The sequence below is a fragment of the Limulus polyphemus genome, unplaced genomic scaffold (genome assembly GCF_000517525.1).
Source record: "Limulus polyphemus unplaced genomic scaffold, Limulus_polyphemus-2.1.2 Scaffold421, whole genome shotgun sequence".
Classification (NCBI taxonomy): Eukaryota; Metazoa; Arthropoda; class Merostomata; order Xiphosura; family Limulidae; genus Limulus; species Limulus polyphemus.
The window spans coordinates 362,241-380,045 of record NW_013666031.1 but is presented as its reverse complement, the minus strand read 5'-3'; the positions used below and the strand labels follow the sequence as shown (position 1 = coordinate 380,045).

General features: G+C 31.9%; 1 protein-coding gene across 1 annotated transcript in view; it reads left to right on the top strand.

The window, feature by feature from the left end:
• The window catches only part of LOC106458151 (peptidyl-prolyl cis-trans isomerase-like), a 16,658-nt gene extending 6,986 nt beyond the window's left edge, over positions 1-9,672 (top strand). The window contains exons 3-5 of the mRNA XM_013917612.2: positions 5,347-5,532; positions 6,381-6,456; positions 9,269-9,672. Of these exons, the coding sequence (XP_013773066.1) occupies positions 5,347-5,532; positions 6,381-6,456; positions 9,269-9,401 (395 nt within the window). The 3' untranslated portion in view covers positions 9,402-9,672. The remainder of the gene's footprint in view (positions 1-5,346; positions 5,533-6,380; positions 6,457-9,268) is intronic.
• Positions 9,673-17,805: the final 8,133 nt, after the last annotated feature.

The window sequence follows — 17,805 nt, the reverse complement described above, 5'->3', positions numbered from 1 at the left end:
TCCGAAACTAGTCTGGCTCACAGGCACACCCCCAATGAAAGTATAGACCATTCCAAGATTTTACTTGTTGTTAAAGAATTTTTTAAACAACTATTCAACATCAGTCAACTGTTGAGGTAATATAGCCTACTCTTCCATGAGATCTAGTTCTGGCCAATCTTAAAGCATATTGATTGTAGTATCAAGTGATTAGTCTGTAAGCAAGACATGTTCTCTGTGAAAGGTGTAACTTATTGGAAAGTACTATTAATAATAATGTAAACTAGATAAAAATTGTAGTATCTGAAAATGGGCAAATATTTTTACTGAAAACATGACTGGAAAGGGAGCAGGAAGTCAAAGCTTTCACAGGAAACTGGGCACGTGGACTCTCTCACAAGACTTGTTTGGTTGCTGAAAACTTTCTTGTGAAAAATATATAAACAATTGTGGCCCCATATTGTGTATAGACTAGGGGAGTATCCAGGAATTTTTTATTAAATTATAAGGTGTTAGAAAGTTTCAGAAAAAAGTGTCATGTTTGATATATACTAAGATTCTATTTTCCAAGAAATGTTTTTGTTTTGGCTGCAGTTAAAATGATACATGTAGTTCTGTAACTTCATAATAGTATAATGTGTTGGATTTATATAATTTTGAACCTGGAACAATTTTGACAAGTATACTTTGCTTGTTCCAATTTGCAAATTGCATACATCTGTTTCTCCCCCACATAAAGAGGAGGGGGATCTAAACAAAAGTTAGTTATTAATTTTTTTTTATCCTTACTATTTTTATTCTAGTTTAAGACCATCACTTCTTTTTCTAATATAAATTGAAATGTAAAAGTCTAAATTGTGAAGAGGATAAATGAATAAATAAGCCTTGTAAATATATTTTATACAGTTTATTATAAGTTGTGTATACAATACCAAAAATCAACACTTCAGTTGAACTGTTACCAAATTGGAAATCTATCGGCTATCTAGTAATGAAAACCAAACTGTCAAGTTACAAACTGAAAATTTGAAGAAAACTTTATGCTAATCATCAGTAAATTGCAAAAATAATGAGAAAACTAGCTTAAGATTTTCCTTCAGAGCTAACTATTACTGAGGTACACCAATAGATGGCATTAATGCATGAATATGTTATGCTACTATTAGTCGACGGTCCAGTGCAAAGGCAGAGCTTATATAGAGTGCTATCCCTTTTGCATTGATAATCTCTCACGTGACATGCATGTAACTAATTCTTCCAATTATAATTCCTGTATTGTTATGAATTTTTCTCAACAATTGGTGAAGCTAATATTTAGGTATGCGTATAAGCCAATCCTAGCACCCAGAGAAACTAATAGCAGTAAAAACTGATAGATTGATAACGGTCAAATTTATCAGTACTATTCGGAGAATTGTTCAGTAATATTTTATATTCTTAATTTCATAACAGTATGATCTGTATTATCTGAAGCATCAATTCTGTGAAGTTATATAAGTTTGGGTTGTTTTATGGACTTTTGTATTGTCGTTTGTATTGCTCTTTATGATAGATATACCTTGCATGCAAATTGAATGTTGTGTAGTAAAGCTAAATTTATGGTGTTCGACCTAACTGCTAATTCCAATTTTTCTTACCCAACTAAAAATAAATGAAGAATAAAAATTTGATTTATTTTCTGATGTTTAGTTCAGTGATATGTGAAAACCTACACAACTTTACTAGCTCAGAGAATGCTGTTCAGATACTTTGTTTGGAATATGATAGTCTAATATTTTAAGATGGATCTTCTAATAAATATTCAAAATGCATCAAGTGAAGGAAATTAGTGTAAAACACATTGTTCATGAAAGGTATTGCCTGGCTATGCAACACAGTTTACCATGAGGTAAACAAGGCGTACATTCATAGTACCTTCATAGCTTTGTTCACACATGCCACTCTCATAGTTAGTTCCCAAATATTATCCATTTCTTTATACTGTATATAATTATATACATAAAAATGCAAACCTTTTCTGCATAATGAAATCTTCGTGAGTGTATCAGTTTCTTTTTTTTTACTTTACATATTATGGGAAACCTATCACTTCTACCACTGAGTCCTTATTGGAAATGTCCCATTCTTCACAGCGTCAGATCAAGTAACCTGAGGCAAGTTACAACTACATTGTCTAATTAGTGGTATACCACTGAAAAAAAAAACCTCTTTATAAATAAGCAAACAAAAATTGACTGTCAAGAAGTATATAAAACTGCACCTCTTGAGACCTAATTCAACTTGGGAAATAAAAATTGCAATTACATAAAATATGAAATTCACAAGACTTGTTTACTATTATGATTTCAATATACAGAAATATTCATAACTATGTAAGGAGTTGTATTCTAAAACCACTTGCTAGGTTACCTATTAATATTTGTACTAATGAAACTTCTATAATATAGTAGATATTCTGTGACCTGAGAAGTAAACAACTAATCCGTATTTCATAAACTGTTTAAGTTCAGTTTAGAAAAATAAACTCATTCAATAATGCATTTCTGTCATATTTAGGGTGGTTTGGCAGTGGATGCAATTGTGTTTAGCCAGTATGCAGCATGTGAAATATTACTGGGGTACTAATAGTGATATCGCCCGGGCTGGCCCTTTAAAATGCCAATCTGCTCCTATCTGTATTCTTTATATTACATAATGAAAATTAACATCAATCCAAATTTTATATGGTTAAACTTCGTAAAAACAAAAAAATATTGAAATATACAACATAGCATTATTATTGTAAACTCCGATAAAATGAACAAAGAACAAAATATTTATTAAACTTTTATTTACGCTAGATAATACTTGCAGTTAGTAAAAAAACAAACAATTATTTGTAGCATAAAGGTTTATTCATAATATAAATTTTAAAAAAATCTCGCAATAACATGCAGAGCACAATACCGATTATACCTATATATCTCAAATACGAACCATAGGCCAAATATCTTTGAAATTCATGGTTAGCATGTGACAACCTGCTGGCCGACATTTCTTTGTAAGATAACATTTTTGGACCACTTTCATTCCTGAAGAAGATCAAAGATCCACAAAAACTTGCCGAAAGGTAGATCTCAAAGAAACGTTTTAGAAGGCTATTCATTGTAACACCATTTTACCATATATTAAAATGTACAGAATCCCAGTTAATGTATTTACTATATTCATATTTATCATAACACTTAAAAGTGTTCATTTTATTTTTCCATTCATTTTCCTTTTCCTGACTTCCACCTCTCTTTTACCCTCAACAACAAAGGTTTGGTTCTCATTAAACCATGCTTCTTGTCATTCTTGGGTCTGTTATTTCCGACGTTAGTGCCTAAAAATAAAATTGCTCTAGTTTATGGAGCATCTTATAACACTGAAAGAATTGGTATTTTTAGACATTATATGCTACAATATTTGACAGTTTTTATATATTGACTTCTAATTATATTCGGAAATGATATTTGTAGCAAGTATGAATTAAAAAATGTTTGTTTTTGTGCAAAATAGCATGATTAAAAAAATCACTAAGTATGTTTATCTTGATAGTATGTATAAAGAATGTGCATGTACTATTGTGTAAATACAAAATACTGTTTAAAGTAATTTATAATAAACATGTACACTGTTTACAACAGAAGTTCTAACTCCTTGTAATACAAGGGCAGAAAGAAACCTTTTTTTTTCTTTCTTTTGGGCCATGTTTCACCTATTATGCAGGGTCTGATTATACAGTTAAAAAGTGCTTAATTTACTTGTACAAGAACTGCATAGAATATCGGAACAAACTTGGTAAATAGAAAAAAAAAGTGATGGCAAAATCAGCAAGAGCTTCTTATATTGGGTTGTCTGTGTTAGTTACTAAGTGACTTTCACACTTCACTGTGATATTTGTCAGTGACCAGTCAAATGAACAAGACTAAGTACTGCACCTTAGGGGCAGTGGAGCCATGGGTGGTGATAAGTGACAATATATGATGCTGACAGTTGAAATTCATATAAACAAACCTTATAACAGTGACAAAATAATTAATCCATGGTATATTTTCATAACACCTTATTCTTTATTTGGTTCATTGGGGCTTTTGGACAAGGAGACTGAATCTATAATAGTTATAAATATTTCTTAAAATTATGCTTATAATAATGTGTTTTCCCAATTGTTGATTTCCTGTTATTCAACCATTTGTTCCCTATATTGTGTAATCACCGGTTCCTGTTCACGGGCTGGTTATCTTATAATTCTTTCTAGCCCCTGATTGCTGTACCCCACTTTATTCTTGTTAGTGATCATTTACAACAGATTGTTTGTTTATTATTGATAATAAAGATGCTCGATGGGCTATCTGTGCTGTGTTAAACACGAGTATCTAAATCCAATTTTTAGCGTGATAACCTGAGACTTACTGCTGCAACAAATAACTCTATATGTAATTTGTTCTCATTCAAGGAACTCATTGTCATTGAAAATTTCATTACCACTGATGTAACACAGTTGTAATTTTTTTTCTTTGTGTTTTGAAAGAAATTGTTAGACTTGTAGTTACTATTACTGAACTTGTATTAGGATAATATTTATGGAAATATTCCATGATGCGTAAAGTTGTGAATTGGAAATAATGTTCAACTTCACTTATGAATGGGAACCCTACACAGTGAAAAGTAAATCAACTGGTTGTGTCTACTAATTACACATGTACAACTAGGGTCTTCTTTTTGAAAATGCCAGTACTTTTAAAACAATAGAATTATGTAATTCTTATTTTTTCACAAAAATACACTTTTAAAAAATATCAGTTTAATTGTAAGCTATATGGAGACTAATATACAAGCACATCAGTAGCTGAAACAACTATTAAATGCGAAGTCTTTAATAATAATAATAATAAAGTCAGTATATTAATGAGAGGGTAATATATTAACATACTTTCTGCTGTTTAGTACTCGTGATCAGATTGTAAGTGAATACATTTTTATTTTCAAATAAAATTGTGCATTTATTATTTCATGATTGTCTTGGTTTACTCTTCAATAAATACTGAGAGTGAATAGTCTTATATTTGCAAATCTTTTATTAATTATTTTGTGGATGTGGGAACAATATATCTGATAGTTTGAAGTAACAACAACTATCACAAGGTACACCTGTTTCTTGTGATTATACACTTGAGGTTCTCTTTTTAATTGTAAATTTTTGAACCAGAGTTCTAATTGGTATAATTATTTCTGTGGAATTCTTCCTGCTCTTTCTAATTTTAACTGTGAAACTTGCTTAACCTTGTAGTTAAGTTGTGGTGTCATTGTCAAGAATTCACAAGTATTATTTTAACTTAACAGAAAACTTCAGGGCACTGTGTACTGGTGAGAAAGGATTTGGTTACAAAGAAAGCACATTCCACAGGGTTATCCCAAACTTTATGTGCCAAGGTGGTGACTTCACCAAACATAATGGCACTGGTGGAAAGTCTATTTATGGCGAAAAGTTTGCTGATGAGAACTTCACCTTAAAACACAATGAACCAGGTATGGAAGATATGAAAAATTTTTAAACTGTTAAGACATTGTAGGTAGTTAGATGTAGCAATGTGCTGTTTGTTCAAGAAACGATAGCTATAAATTAATTCTATGAAATATAAGAAAGCTTAAGAAGCTAATAATGTGTTTTAAAGTCGGAGGTGACAGTGCGATGTCAAACAGTCAAATAGGACATGCAGTAAAGGTAGGCTTTAAATCTTATTTTCTTTACTGGTGTGTGATTCTTGCCCATTTGTTTATAATTGTGTAATCAGGCAATTTTCTTTTCTGTGAAATCACCCATTGAAAGTGGGGAGGGGGAGATACAAGGTAAAAGTATAAATTTTCAGTAATTGAGGTCTTGTTACAAATGCATTAAATGTCACAGATACTAAAATGATTTTCAGTTTCATAAGTTGCTATATGTGGAAGGGTTAGATCATGGGACCATATAATTTTACACTTAAGAAATTGCTTAACACCTTTCTTATTTTGCTAATCTTTCTCCCCCTACCTCTACCAAAAACATTTAGCATCTATATCTGCCTTTTAAAATACTCCATTTTAAAATGACTGGCTAGTAATATTTCTTATTGAAAACTATTTGGTTATGTGTAGTTCGTGAACAAAGGCTAAATTATTTTGGTTGTCATAATTTATTTTTACATTTAACAGTCTTCTGGATAATCCCCACTTCATTATCTTTTAGTGAAAATGGAAATGTTACTTCATTTTAACCTATTTAGTAGTGTGTGTATATAGTTTTGGTACAGTAGATCCCGTGCATTTTTGTTAAGTGAAATCTTAAATGTTAATTTTAGCACAGTTTTATTTTATTTTTTGTGTTTTTCTTGTAGGTATTCTTTCTATGGCCAATTGTGGACCTAACACAAATGGGTCTCAGTTTTTCCTTACAACTGTGAAGACCTCATGGTAATTCTCTAAAATATTTCTAATGAATTAATACAAACTGGGTACACTATTAAAGTATAAACTATTTTAGTTTCTCTGTATCAACATCTAAGACTTCTTTCCTTGATATTACGAGAACTTTCCATTCTGTTTTATTATTTTTACCTGTCAATACTTATCTAATTGAGGTGTCAATATGAAAGCAAAATTTGTGACTTAAATTCTAAATTGGAGAAATTTTAAAAAAATTGAAGAGGAATTGTTAATAAATTAAATGTGTATGTTTTAAGGATGTTAAACTAGTGTCCTTGTATTGTTGTGACCTATCTCGTGCAGTTCCTGTGATATAGTAAATGTTTTTAGTACACTTGATTTTATCTGTTTTTATGTTAATTATAGAATTTACTTTCTGGGTGAAATTGCTGTTTTTATTATTATTATTTTGTTCTTATTATAAAATGCTTACCCATGAGAAAATGTTATCTTGAACTGTGGAAATAAAGTACATTTTAAAGCTCTGATAACTTCAGTGATACTATATATATATGTGTGTGTGTGTGTGTGTGTGTGTGTGTGATGATAGTGACACAAAACTGAAGAGAATAATAAAAAAGAAAATCAGATCATTAATAACTGCCTTTTATCTTCATAAAAATACACCTGTTACCTGATACAGGAAACCTGACATTACACTGATGTAGTGCTAGTGAATGTGGGATATGATGGTGAAATACATAACTTGTTGTGCAATATTAAGAAAAAATTGTTTAACATATTCAAAATGGTTAAGTTGTAAAAGAGTAACTATGAAGAAACAAATAATTTTGCTAATGGGGGTGGGGCAAATTAGACTTGGTGAAGCTTGGACATGAAATAGTGGATTTCTAAAAAAAACTGTCATTTAACCCTTTCGAGACAGGTCATGGGTGAAAGGCCACGTCATCTTGTTTGTTGCCTCTGAATAATAATTTTATTGAACTACTTTTTCATGAATTTGTCAGTAACTTTGATATCAAATTGTTGATAATAATTGAAATTTTAGTACTATACATTACTCAATTTCTTAATTTAAAAGCACAGGTAAACATCAGTTTTTGTTTGTCACATGGTATGTTGAATGCATGGGTAAAAGGTCAGTATAATAATAAACGTATAATGTTATGAGATTTAAGCTATATAGTCTAAACATTTATGTTTTCTTTTTATAATTTGTGTTTATTCTAGAATGAAAGAGTTATTTCCTAATTTTTTGTGGTGGTTGCTAGATTGGTCAAACCTACCGAACCCATACAGAGATTAATTACTGAAAATAATTGGTAAAATATAGTTTTTTTTTTTCTTAAGAAATGCTTGATAACTATCTGGACATTATAAATATTTTGCATGATAGATGGAGAACAAGTGAAAGGAAGAAAAGCCATGAGAAAAACATTGCTTTACAGACCTTAAGACTTAAAAAAAAAAAATTGATATTTTGCGTATGAAAGCATTGTAATGTTTTCCAAATTTCACTAACAACTGCTTACTAATTTAATAGTTATAGCATGAAAACTATAACGTGCACAAAATGGTTACGAGGTCAGTCCCAGGGACCATGTTGAAAGAGTTAGTTCTTCACATTTAATAAGCTCCATCACACTGAAATTCAAAAGCATCCATAATTTTTTTTTTTTTTGCAAGGCTTTGTTACAGTCCCTGTAAAGTCTCTCGGAACTTCTGCAGTTTTGGACCCCCTGCTAACCTTTTATTCTTATGAAGAAATAAATACATTTGAATTCAGATCCTGTTATTTGTCATGATATTAGTTATGCAACGTACTGTGTGTGTACAGACAAGATCATAGATACATTTGCATGACACTGTTGGCTGCTGTGACTGATACTTTTAATTTTAGAGGTCATTTTCAAACTATATTGTATATTGACAATCTTTCCTTTCTTATTCACTTACGGCAGCTAAAGGTTTTGAAGAGTTAGAGAGCCCTGCCGTTACATTAAGTTTCAGAAAACTTCTTCAAATAAATAGTTTTTTTTAATTTGCTTTTGTTTGCTATAGCAGTTATAAGTTTAATGAGAGTTCAGTAATATTAACAATTCTGTTGTAATTGTAACATTTTCTGAAAGATCTGCAGTTTTCTTTCATTATGTGTGAAGTTTCAACAAAAGTATCTTTGCATACCATCAGCCAGTAACAAAGTGTTGTGTAGTTACGTGAATTGTGTAGCCTTTTAAAATTTCTAAAGCATTTAACAAATTATGAAAATCTGAAGGTGTCTATTTCATACCATAAATTGTGAACTTGTACATATATAAACATAAGTGCACTTACCTCTAAGTTACCAGCCGTTAGCTGATATGAATTTCTTAAGTCTCGTATTTAATATTTTATATACTGAATTTTAACTTTCATTTGTGATTATTACATTTCTTAATATGAAATGGGGGGGGGGGGTCTGATGTAACAAACAAACAAAATCTACTTGGACATGCTGTTTTTTAAACTTTAGGAATGTTGTTAAAGTGCAAGAACAATGTGCAAAAGCTACCAGAAAAGGATTATTGCTAGATTTTGAGTTTTTCAAATCAAGTGAGTTGAATATTCATAATACCTTGATTGACAACTGGCAGAAAAACTACTCCTTGGTGGTAACTGTTTAAACTCTAGAACCCAATGTCCATTTTTGCTAGGTAGCCACTGCTTATTTTGAGGTTTAAGAAGATTTTCCATTGGAGTACTTCAATTTAAATATATTTTTTTTTCAAGTTATAACTTGTTTTTATATCTTTAAATACTTGTTTACCAATCTTGTTTTTAATGACTGTGTATATATTAGGTTGGATGGTAAGCACGTGGTATTTGGCAAAGTTGTGGAGGGGATGGATGTGGTGAAGAAAGTTGAAAACTATGGTAGCCAGAGTGGAAAGCCATCAAAGAAGATTGTTATTGCTGATTGTGGACAGCTTTGAAGTTCTTGGTTGAACTAAAACATTCCTTACGTGGTTTCATCTAACATAATTGCTTTGTTTTACACTTAAGTCACTTTTTTTTTTCAACCTTGTAAACTAATTAAGTAGTTTCTGCATCTGATAGCTTTATAGTTAAAACAAACTTTAGAATATAATACAAATAATGTTCTATTTCTTCTCAACCAAGTAGTCTTCTTAGATGTTAAATCACGACCGCCTTGAATCTGGATTTATGTAATAATAAATAAAGTCTAGTGACAGTTACAATGTGTGTGTGTGTGTGTACACTTTTGAAAAGCCAAAGTAATATGCTTTTTAAAGTACATGCATATTCAGAAACAAAATTTTGTAATGTATAAAGTGTGTAATGTTTTCTCATACTTCTAAAAGCCATGTAAGCTTGTTTTGTAGTTATTTCCTTTCAAAAGGAAGTGTGCAATAAAAGAAAACTTGGAGGGAGAGAAGAAAAAAATATCCCCAACCTTGAAATAGAATTATTTTATCTCCCATATTTCAAACAAATCATTGCAATATGATTCAAATATTAATTTTTAAATAAATAAAACCGTGGATGTAATTATGCCGATTTTGAAAGACGTGTTATCACATTTTAAAACTTAGAATCATTATTACACCAATATTTGACGACAGTTCATTATTTAAATGTATAGTTTTGTAACGTTTCAATCTTACATCTGTAAAGATAAAAAAAATTCTTAATTTTATGTTATTATGTATTTCTTAATAAATCATTTTCAAAATGGTGTTGCTAGTTTATGTATAAATTTATCTTAAATTAGATAAATGCAGAACGTAATGATAAAATGTACTTATCTTCAGAATCCGTAAGAGAACAAGTTTTTTTATAAAAACGTGGAACGATTCTAATTGTACTTTGAGGAAGTAAGGGAAATTAAAAAATGCATACAGATGCTAAAATGAGTGGGTTAATGCTACCTCAAACGTCTCTTCATACTAAGTTTATCTTCTTAAAAGTTCAACAAACCCAAGTACAAAAGTCAATTATACTAAAACTAGTATAAAAGCCTGTCAAAAATGATGGGAAACCATTGTTGAATGATTAACGAGACTTGTACAATTTAACTAAAATGAGTTTGTCGGTACTTGCAAAATGCATCTACCCTTCGCGTATATCGTCAGTCTCGAAATAATTCTTTTAATCATTATATTTTTAGTAAAAACTACGCAGAAAAATGAAATGTTAGTGTGAACAAAAGTACCTGTGCACTCTGAAAGAGATTTAAATAGCACTCTTGAGCCTTTTCACAATATTCTAGGTCAGGAAATAGAAAACCTGGTGCGGACATTACGACACAAATTTTCAACTCTCTACTATACAAAGCATAAGATATTTGATAGTAGTAAACGTAAATTTTATTTGTTTCAAGGCGAAGTAGGTAATATATGTGTTAAAATACCAAAAGAATATTTAACATTTGTTCAACACTTAACTTTTTAAACACTGACTCTAACGTTAGTAAAAGTAGGTCTATTTGTAGTCTAAGTTTAGGCTTAATAGTAATACATAAACTTGTGTAGAATTATACACACTTTTCTTTACGTTAAAATACTTTTATTTGTGATGATAGGCTCCAGTGACAGGGCCGAAAGCTCGCAAATAAAGGTATTTTAACGTAGAGGAAAATATATGTGCATAATTCTACATATTGTTACGTCTCCCCTGTGTTGATTAACTTTCCGTAACTTCGTTCCGACGAAACTTTAGCGACACAAGTCCTTACTTAATAAAACTGGTTTATTCTTTCCGAATATAACTTTACGATACACTTAATTTCAACAATCGCGCTAAAACAAACGCTATAACAACGAACGTGCTCAATAATACTCTCTGACTGCAGATCAATTACTCGCTGTCTACACACACCCTCTTGTCCCGTCACGTTGTCACTCTCTTTTATATACCAGACTACCCTATATCTAGTAAATGTTAGAGCATTCGTCAAGGTACAGGATAGTTCTAGAAACGTGGCGTCATACTAGTCGTGTGACTTTGCTGACGCAACAATATTAATTTACCTATGGTATGAGTCTTAAACAACAATGAAACAATACTTGGTAAATTTTATTCTGATTTTGGCTACAATTCTGTCACTTTGGCAAGTGCATAGCTAAAACGGTTTTTAAAAAATGTGGTTGATGAATATATCTTAGATCATGTATTGATTTTTCCCTTTATGTAAACTTATTTATAAAATTTAATTGATAAGAATAAAAAACTTATCTAATAAATCAACATTAATATTGAGCATTCAACATAAGTTGGCGTAAGAAAAACCAGGTGATAATTTTGTTACTAAGGGGATTATGTATATTGTTGAGCATTACCAAAAAAAGGTGCGTGAAAGCGTCCTCGACGGAGTGACAAAGGGAATAAGCCTTTTATAGCTAGTGATTAAATATATGTGCATTAAAGTATGAATTACTAATTATCTGTTGTAATCATATTTGGAACAGTAAGCATAACACAACAGTTGAATTATTTTGTGAAGAACCAGAAGGGTTTACGAAAAGTGCGATGATTGGTTTCTAGGAGAGAAACTATTGGAATTGCTCAGTGTTCACATCATTTTAAAATACTTAAAAGTACATCCAACTTGTAAACGTTATAGTGTTGTTGTAGTAATACTTTCTCGAGAACCGCATTAACTTCAGCTATGGCATCTTCAGAAATAATAATCGGTTTCTTCCTTGCAGTAATGTTTCCTGACGAGGATGATCGGCTGCGAGAATACTTTGGATATATCACAAGACCAATATATAATGTTGGCCAACATTTTGTACTGGTCTTATGGTATGCCCCAAGTACTTTAACTATTATGATGGTACAATTTCTTTAATCTGAATCGGTATTTTTAACTTTAAATAGTGATATGTCGTATAGTGTTACCCATTCTATTCAGCGCTTATTTATTGTGCGAAACCCACGATAAGATGCAGTGCATGTGATTACTTTAGCAATTCTTGTAAAATATTCTTTTATTTTACACGGTTCGCCCTACATTCTTTTCCAAGTATAACTACCTTGTTTATTAGGTAGGAAGCTTGTATGATAAGCTATCCGAAATACAACATCCATCTCCTCACATCGATAACGTGGGTTGCTCCATATTTTAACAGAGTTGAGTATTCTTAGAAAGAAAAGATATGTTCAACATTGTCATAGCAAATCTGATTTTTTATACGTCAATATATAATTTGTTGATCTTATGTCTCCCTCGTTAACCTACCATCACCAACATCAGTTCTAATTTACTCGTTGTTCAGAATAATAAGAGATGTTGAATTTCCCCATAGGGCCTTGAATGGAAAATTGCATAAGTGTAGTTCAACATCGATTGTTTTAGCTGCGCCTCATAGAACCGCTCCGAGTTTTTTGTTTTGATTTTTAAAAAACCAAAAACTTTTAGCTCATAGCTACGCCATCTCTTGACCGATTTGAAATATAATTACAGTTTTGGACTCAGGAGGTCAAACCATTTCGATTGATGTATTTGACCACATCCAAGGTTTCATAAATTAATTTATTCCAATTCTGCCTAAAAAAAATTTCAATTTGAGGGTAAATTGGTAGAGATTCTGATGAGTAATAAAATCAAATCGGGTATGCGCGCACCCCACGCTTGGTATTGCTGGCGCACAAAAATATTTCTAATAAAAAGGGAAACAAAGGTTTCTAATCCTGCCTAAAAGAATTTCAAGTGCCGCGGTTCTTGAGGATTTCCTCTTGTTTTCTTTTAGTGTGAAATAAGATTAGATTTTTTACGCAATTCTGTATTTTCTCATTCTTAAAAAATCTTATTGAGCGAGCTTTCACAGCTGAAATTTCCAATGAAGTTCGTTTGGTTATGTTGCTTGCAAGCTTCAACTCTATTGGTCTAGTATGAAATTTGTTATTTTGTGATTGAATTTCTTTCACATTGAAGTGGCAAATAAAAGGTTAAGAAACCACGAGAGACATTTAAAATCACAATAACCTCATGAAGGGGTAGTTTTCTTTGTTGTAAATCCACTCTTGAGCCATTAAATATTTTTTAAGAGACGAGAACTAAAAGGTAACATAAAAAGTCAGTGTTGTAGAAGAAGTATATCATGTCATATGTCAAAGTAAAGTGTGTATATATATCTCACTAAACGACATCAATTGATAAGATCAGTTTTTCTTTATATATTATAACTTGAGAGTTTCCTGGCCTTCCTTATAGGACACTCGTAAATTGAAATTATTATGACTGATTTAATATATTTATTGTTTTTGAGCCTCCAAAACCTATTTACAATGACTTCCAGGATGGGACTTCAGATTTATTTCCATGAAGATAAAACGTCTGAAGTACTAGAGTGGCCTAATATATCTGAAAGTGAATATTTCCCATGGTTCAAAGGTCATAAAATGTAAAATACCATACCAGGAACGGATGGAGAGTTTATAATACCTTTCAGAAAACCCAAAGTCGAACTGTTGAGGAAAATACAGCTGTGTATTTTAAGTAAAATGAATCTATCCAAGACTGATGAAGAAATCATTGGATATTATTGTGAGAGACAGTGTTAGGATAGACAGCTTTAAGCTATGTCATAACTAGAGAGCATAACGTCTCAGCATTTATATACAATGGGAAATTTAGAGGCTATACAGTGAGCATTTAACATAACGGAAAGGACCACTTATCTATATAAATATAATAATAGTGTCTGTTGTATGTCTATACAACTGCTTCGCAGGGTGTGGATGGATCTTCACCAAAATTGGTATGGAGGTTCATTAGGTCTATGCAGAGGAACATACAAATTTTCAGTTTTGCATTTTGCACCACTATTTCGCCTCCTGTAGATCGAGCTTCACCAAATTTGGCATGAAGGTTTGTTGGGTCAATGCGGCGATACATACAAATTTTCAATTTTGTGTTTTGTATTTTGGGGTTTTTACCACTACTTCGCCTCTGTTGATGGATCTTCACCAAATCTGGCATGAGGGTTTGTTGGGTTCATGCAAATTTGCGGTTTCACATTTTGTGTTTTGCAGTTTTTTTACAATTACATGTAAGGGAAGCAACTTTTCATATCCTAAGATAACCTTTCATTAATCATGTACTTACATAGCTTCCGTCCAGGAGACGAGTACAACAGCTAGCTTAGAATATATATATATATATATATTGAGTGGCAATACTGTACCTCGTATCTGAAATTGAAAGACATCCGAATATATTAAAGGAGAACCTTATAACAGATTACGTCTTTTTTAGAAATGATTTGAATGCATATATTGGGATTTAATCATACATATTTTTAGTTATATGGATATTATGTCATTAGTTTTCGAAAACACAATATGCAAGACATAATGAACTACAACATATGATATTAATTTTGTAAGTAATTAGAATTTAATCATCGATATTTTTCATTTGATACCATATTACCGTAGTTATTCCCATTAATATTTCATTGTGGTACAATAATTAAGAAGGCACTTGGAAGACTGACATAGAGTCGTTAATGAAATCACCATTTTATTACTTATCACGGGGGTTCAGAAAAGATACCCTCAATTTTACGTCTGTTGGTCATAATGAAGAATCGAAAGGGTAATTCTCTGCATACGATTTTCCAACTGGACTTTGAACAAAATCCTAACCACATTATTGCATTCTCATATGTTAAGATTGAACCAATAAAGAACGACGAGGTATTAATTTTATCTCCATAATATGACCATAACCTTTTTAACTGGTACATGGTCGATTACGGGGCCAGGATAAATAGATTTAACTCAGTAAACAAAACCGAAGAATTGAGTGTCTAAATTCGTGATTCAGCTGTCTGCCAGTTAACCACAAGAAAGCACAAGCAAAAGAAATTGTGCAATGCAAACAATCAAACATAGTAATAGAAATATTGATGAAGAGCAATATAAATACAGATAAACCAGTGTAAGTTTTCGGTTAATTGTGTGAAATGGGTAGGTTTTCACACCTACCATTCTTTATGTCAGTCAGTGATCGGCTTGAAGTCTACGATCGCTGAAACCAATGAACATGGTCGTTCACTTGGTTAATTGCGAAAGGCGAAGTTACGCATAATTTGATACCTGTTGTTGATGACGACTGCTCACGTTGGTTAGTTCACATTAGAACACTGTTACGCTGGTGCTCACAAGTGCAATGGACGCTGTTCACAAACACCTAAAATCACGGCCATGTATATTTCTTCTTTGGATTTATAATTTAAAAAAATATTTCAAAAACGATATTTGTGTATAAAGAAGACAAAAATTTAAATTTTAGGCGCTATAGTAATATTACGACTTATTGCCAACAATGTAAACACGCCTTATGCATTTGAAAATGCAAGTACTTTTTAATAAGTATAAATATATATACAACGTATGTAATGGCATGTGTTGCACTGATATTACATGAGACTTACTAAACTGTATGTGAGGATATTATATATATATATATATATATTTAACCAGTCCAATTTCTCTTCCTATGAATATTGAAGTTTACAAAGCACCCTACACATATTTTCATGTAAAAATTTGTTTTACTAGAATAAAATACATGTGCTCCGCTGCAGAGCCCGAAGGCCCACTCATGATTCACAAAGGCACAAAAAAGTCCTTTTTTTATCCCCAATTATTCCTATAGCTACACCAAGGGTTGTTTTTTTTTACCCGAAAACACTTCTATTAGGATGTTTGCCCGTGTAACCAGTGTTATTTCCCGCTAGCTTGAGAGTGGAGCTATTTTCGCTCTGTCCACTGCGGGGAATCAAAACCCAGATTGTAGTGTTTCGCTTCGTAAACGTACCCCTGACCCACCTGGCGGGCCCGGCATGGCCAGATGATTAAGGCCCTTGACTCGCAATCTGAAGGTCGCGGGTTCGAATCCCCGTTTCACCAAACATGCTCGCCTTTTCAGTCGTGGGGGCGTTATAAAGTGACGGTCAATCCCACTATTATTTGGTAAAAGAATAGCCCAAGAGTTGACGGTGGGTGGTGATGACTAGCTGCCTTCCCTCTAGTCATTCACTGCTAAATTAGGGACGGCTAGCTCAGATAGCCCTCGTTTAGCTTTGCGCAAAATTCAAATCAAAGCAAACCCATCTGGCGACAAAGAAAATGATTATCAGCTATCTTTATTAGCTCAATATTTCGTTATTACAGGAACTATCGATATCCTACAAGTTCACTAACCCAATTGAAACTAAACTGGAACACTGTCATCAGTAAATCGAACATCGATACACGTGCTTAGAAAGTTCAGATATTCTATCCATTTTATACTCTTATAAAATCAAACTCTGTCTGATATATACATTTTCAGCAATGGCTTTTATGAGTATAAATCTTTCGCTCATAACTGTTCTTCGCTAAAACTACGGATCCTTCACTTGTATAGAATTCTATAACTATAATGTTCGTGTTACCTTTTAATTTATACAAAGCCTGAGAAAATATATAAGGTTTCATTATGTAATTATGAAATTTCCCTAAAGATCTCTGAGGCTTATGTTAGATAATATGTATGTAAGATTTAACGAAGAATGTTATAAGCAAATCACAGAAATAGCTATGAGTAATAGAGTATCAGTATTCTTGGCTGTAATATTTATGCATATACTTGAACTGAAAGCACTTAATTCTTGGAAAACAGGAGAGAATATAGGCCCATCAATCTGGCACATATTCATAGATGACGAATTTGGAGTGTGGAACACTAATTTAGAGTATCTTATTAGTTTCCACTTTGTTTGTACTTGAATCACCCATTCTCATGCTTCTGCTGGTTTGTGTAGTGCAGGATGACAGGCCATAAATCTAACTTCTCGCCACATTAACTTGGATGTCGTTTGCTTGATTAGTATATTACCATCAAGTATGACAGAATATATATATATATATATATATATACAGCTCAATGGTTTTAACATCACTACAGTAGGCCTGGAGTACAAATTTACAATACTTCAATACAGTAATATTTTGAATTTAACTACATTGCTACCATGTACATAGTAACTGGGTTACATTAAATCTTATTATGTTTTAGTCTGACCATGAACGAGTATACTTAAATAAAATGATGCGCAACGTTGATTGAAAGATTGTAAGGACTGAAAGACAGTAAACAGATTTCCGAAAATCAACTACTCCTGCTCTAGTAATAATAACAATTTTATTCACATATTCGGGTATTTCACTACAGAAAGTAATCGAATATGTTTTTTTTTGCCTATATGTTCCTGAGTTCCGAAATTCATGTGCCCCATTTCTGGTAATAGCATTATTCTTATTCACAGTTTAGTATAATGATTCACTATATAAATTAATAGTATCTTTTTTTGTGCTCCTTTG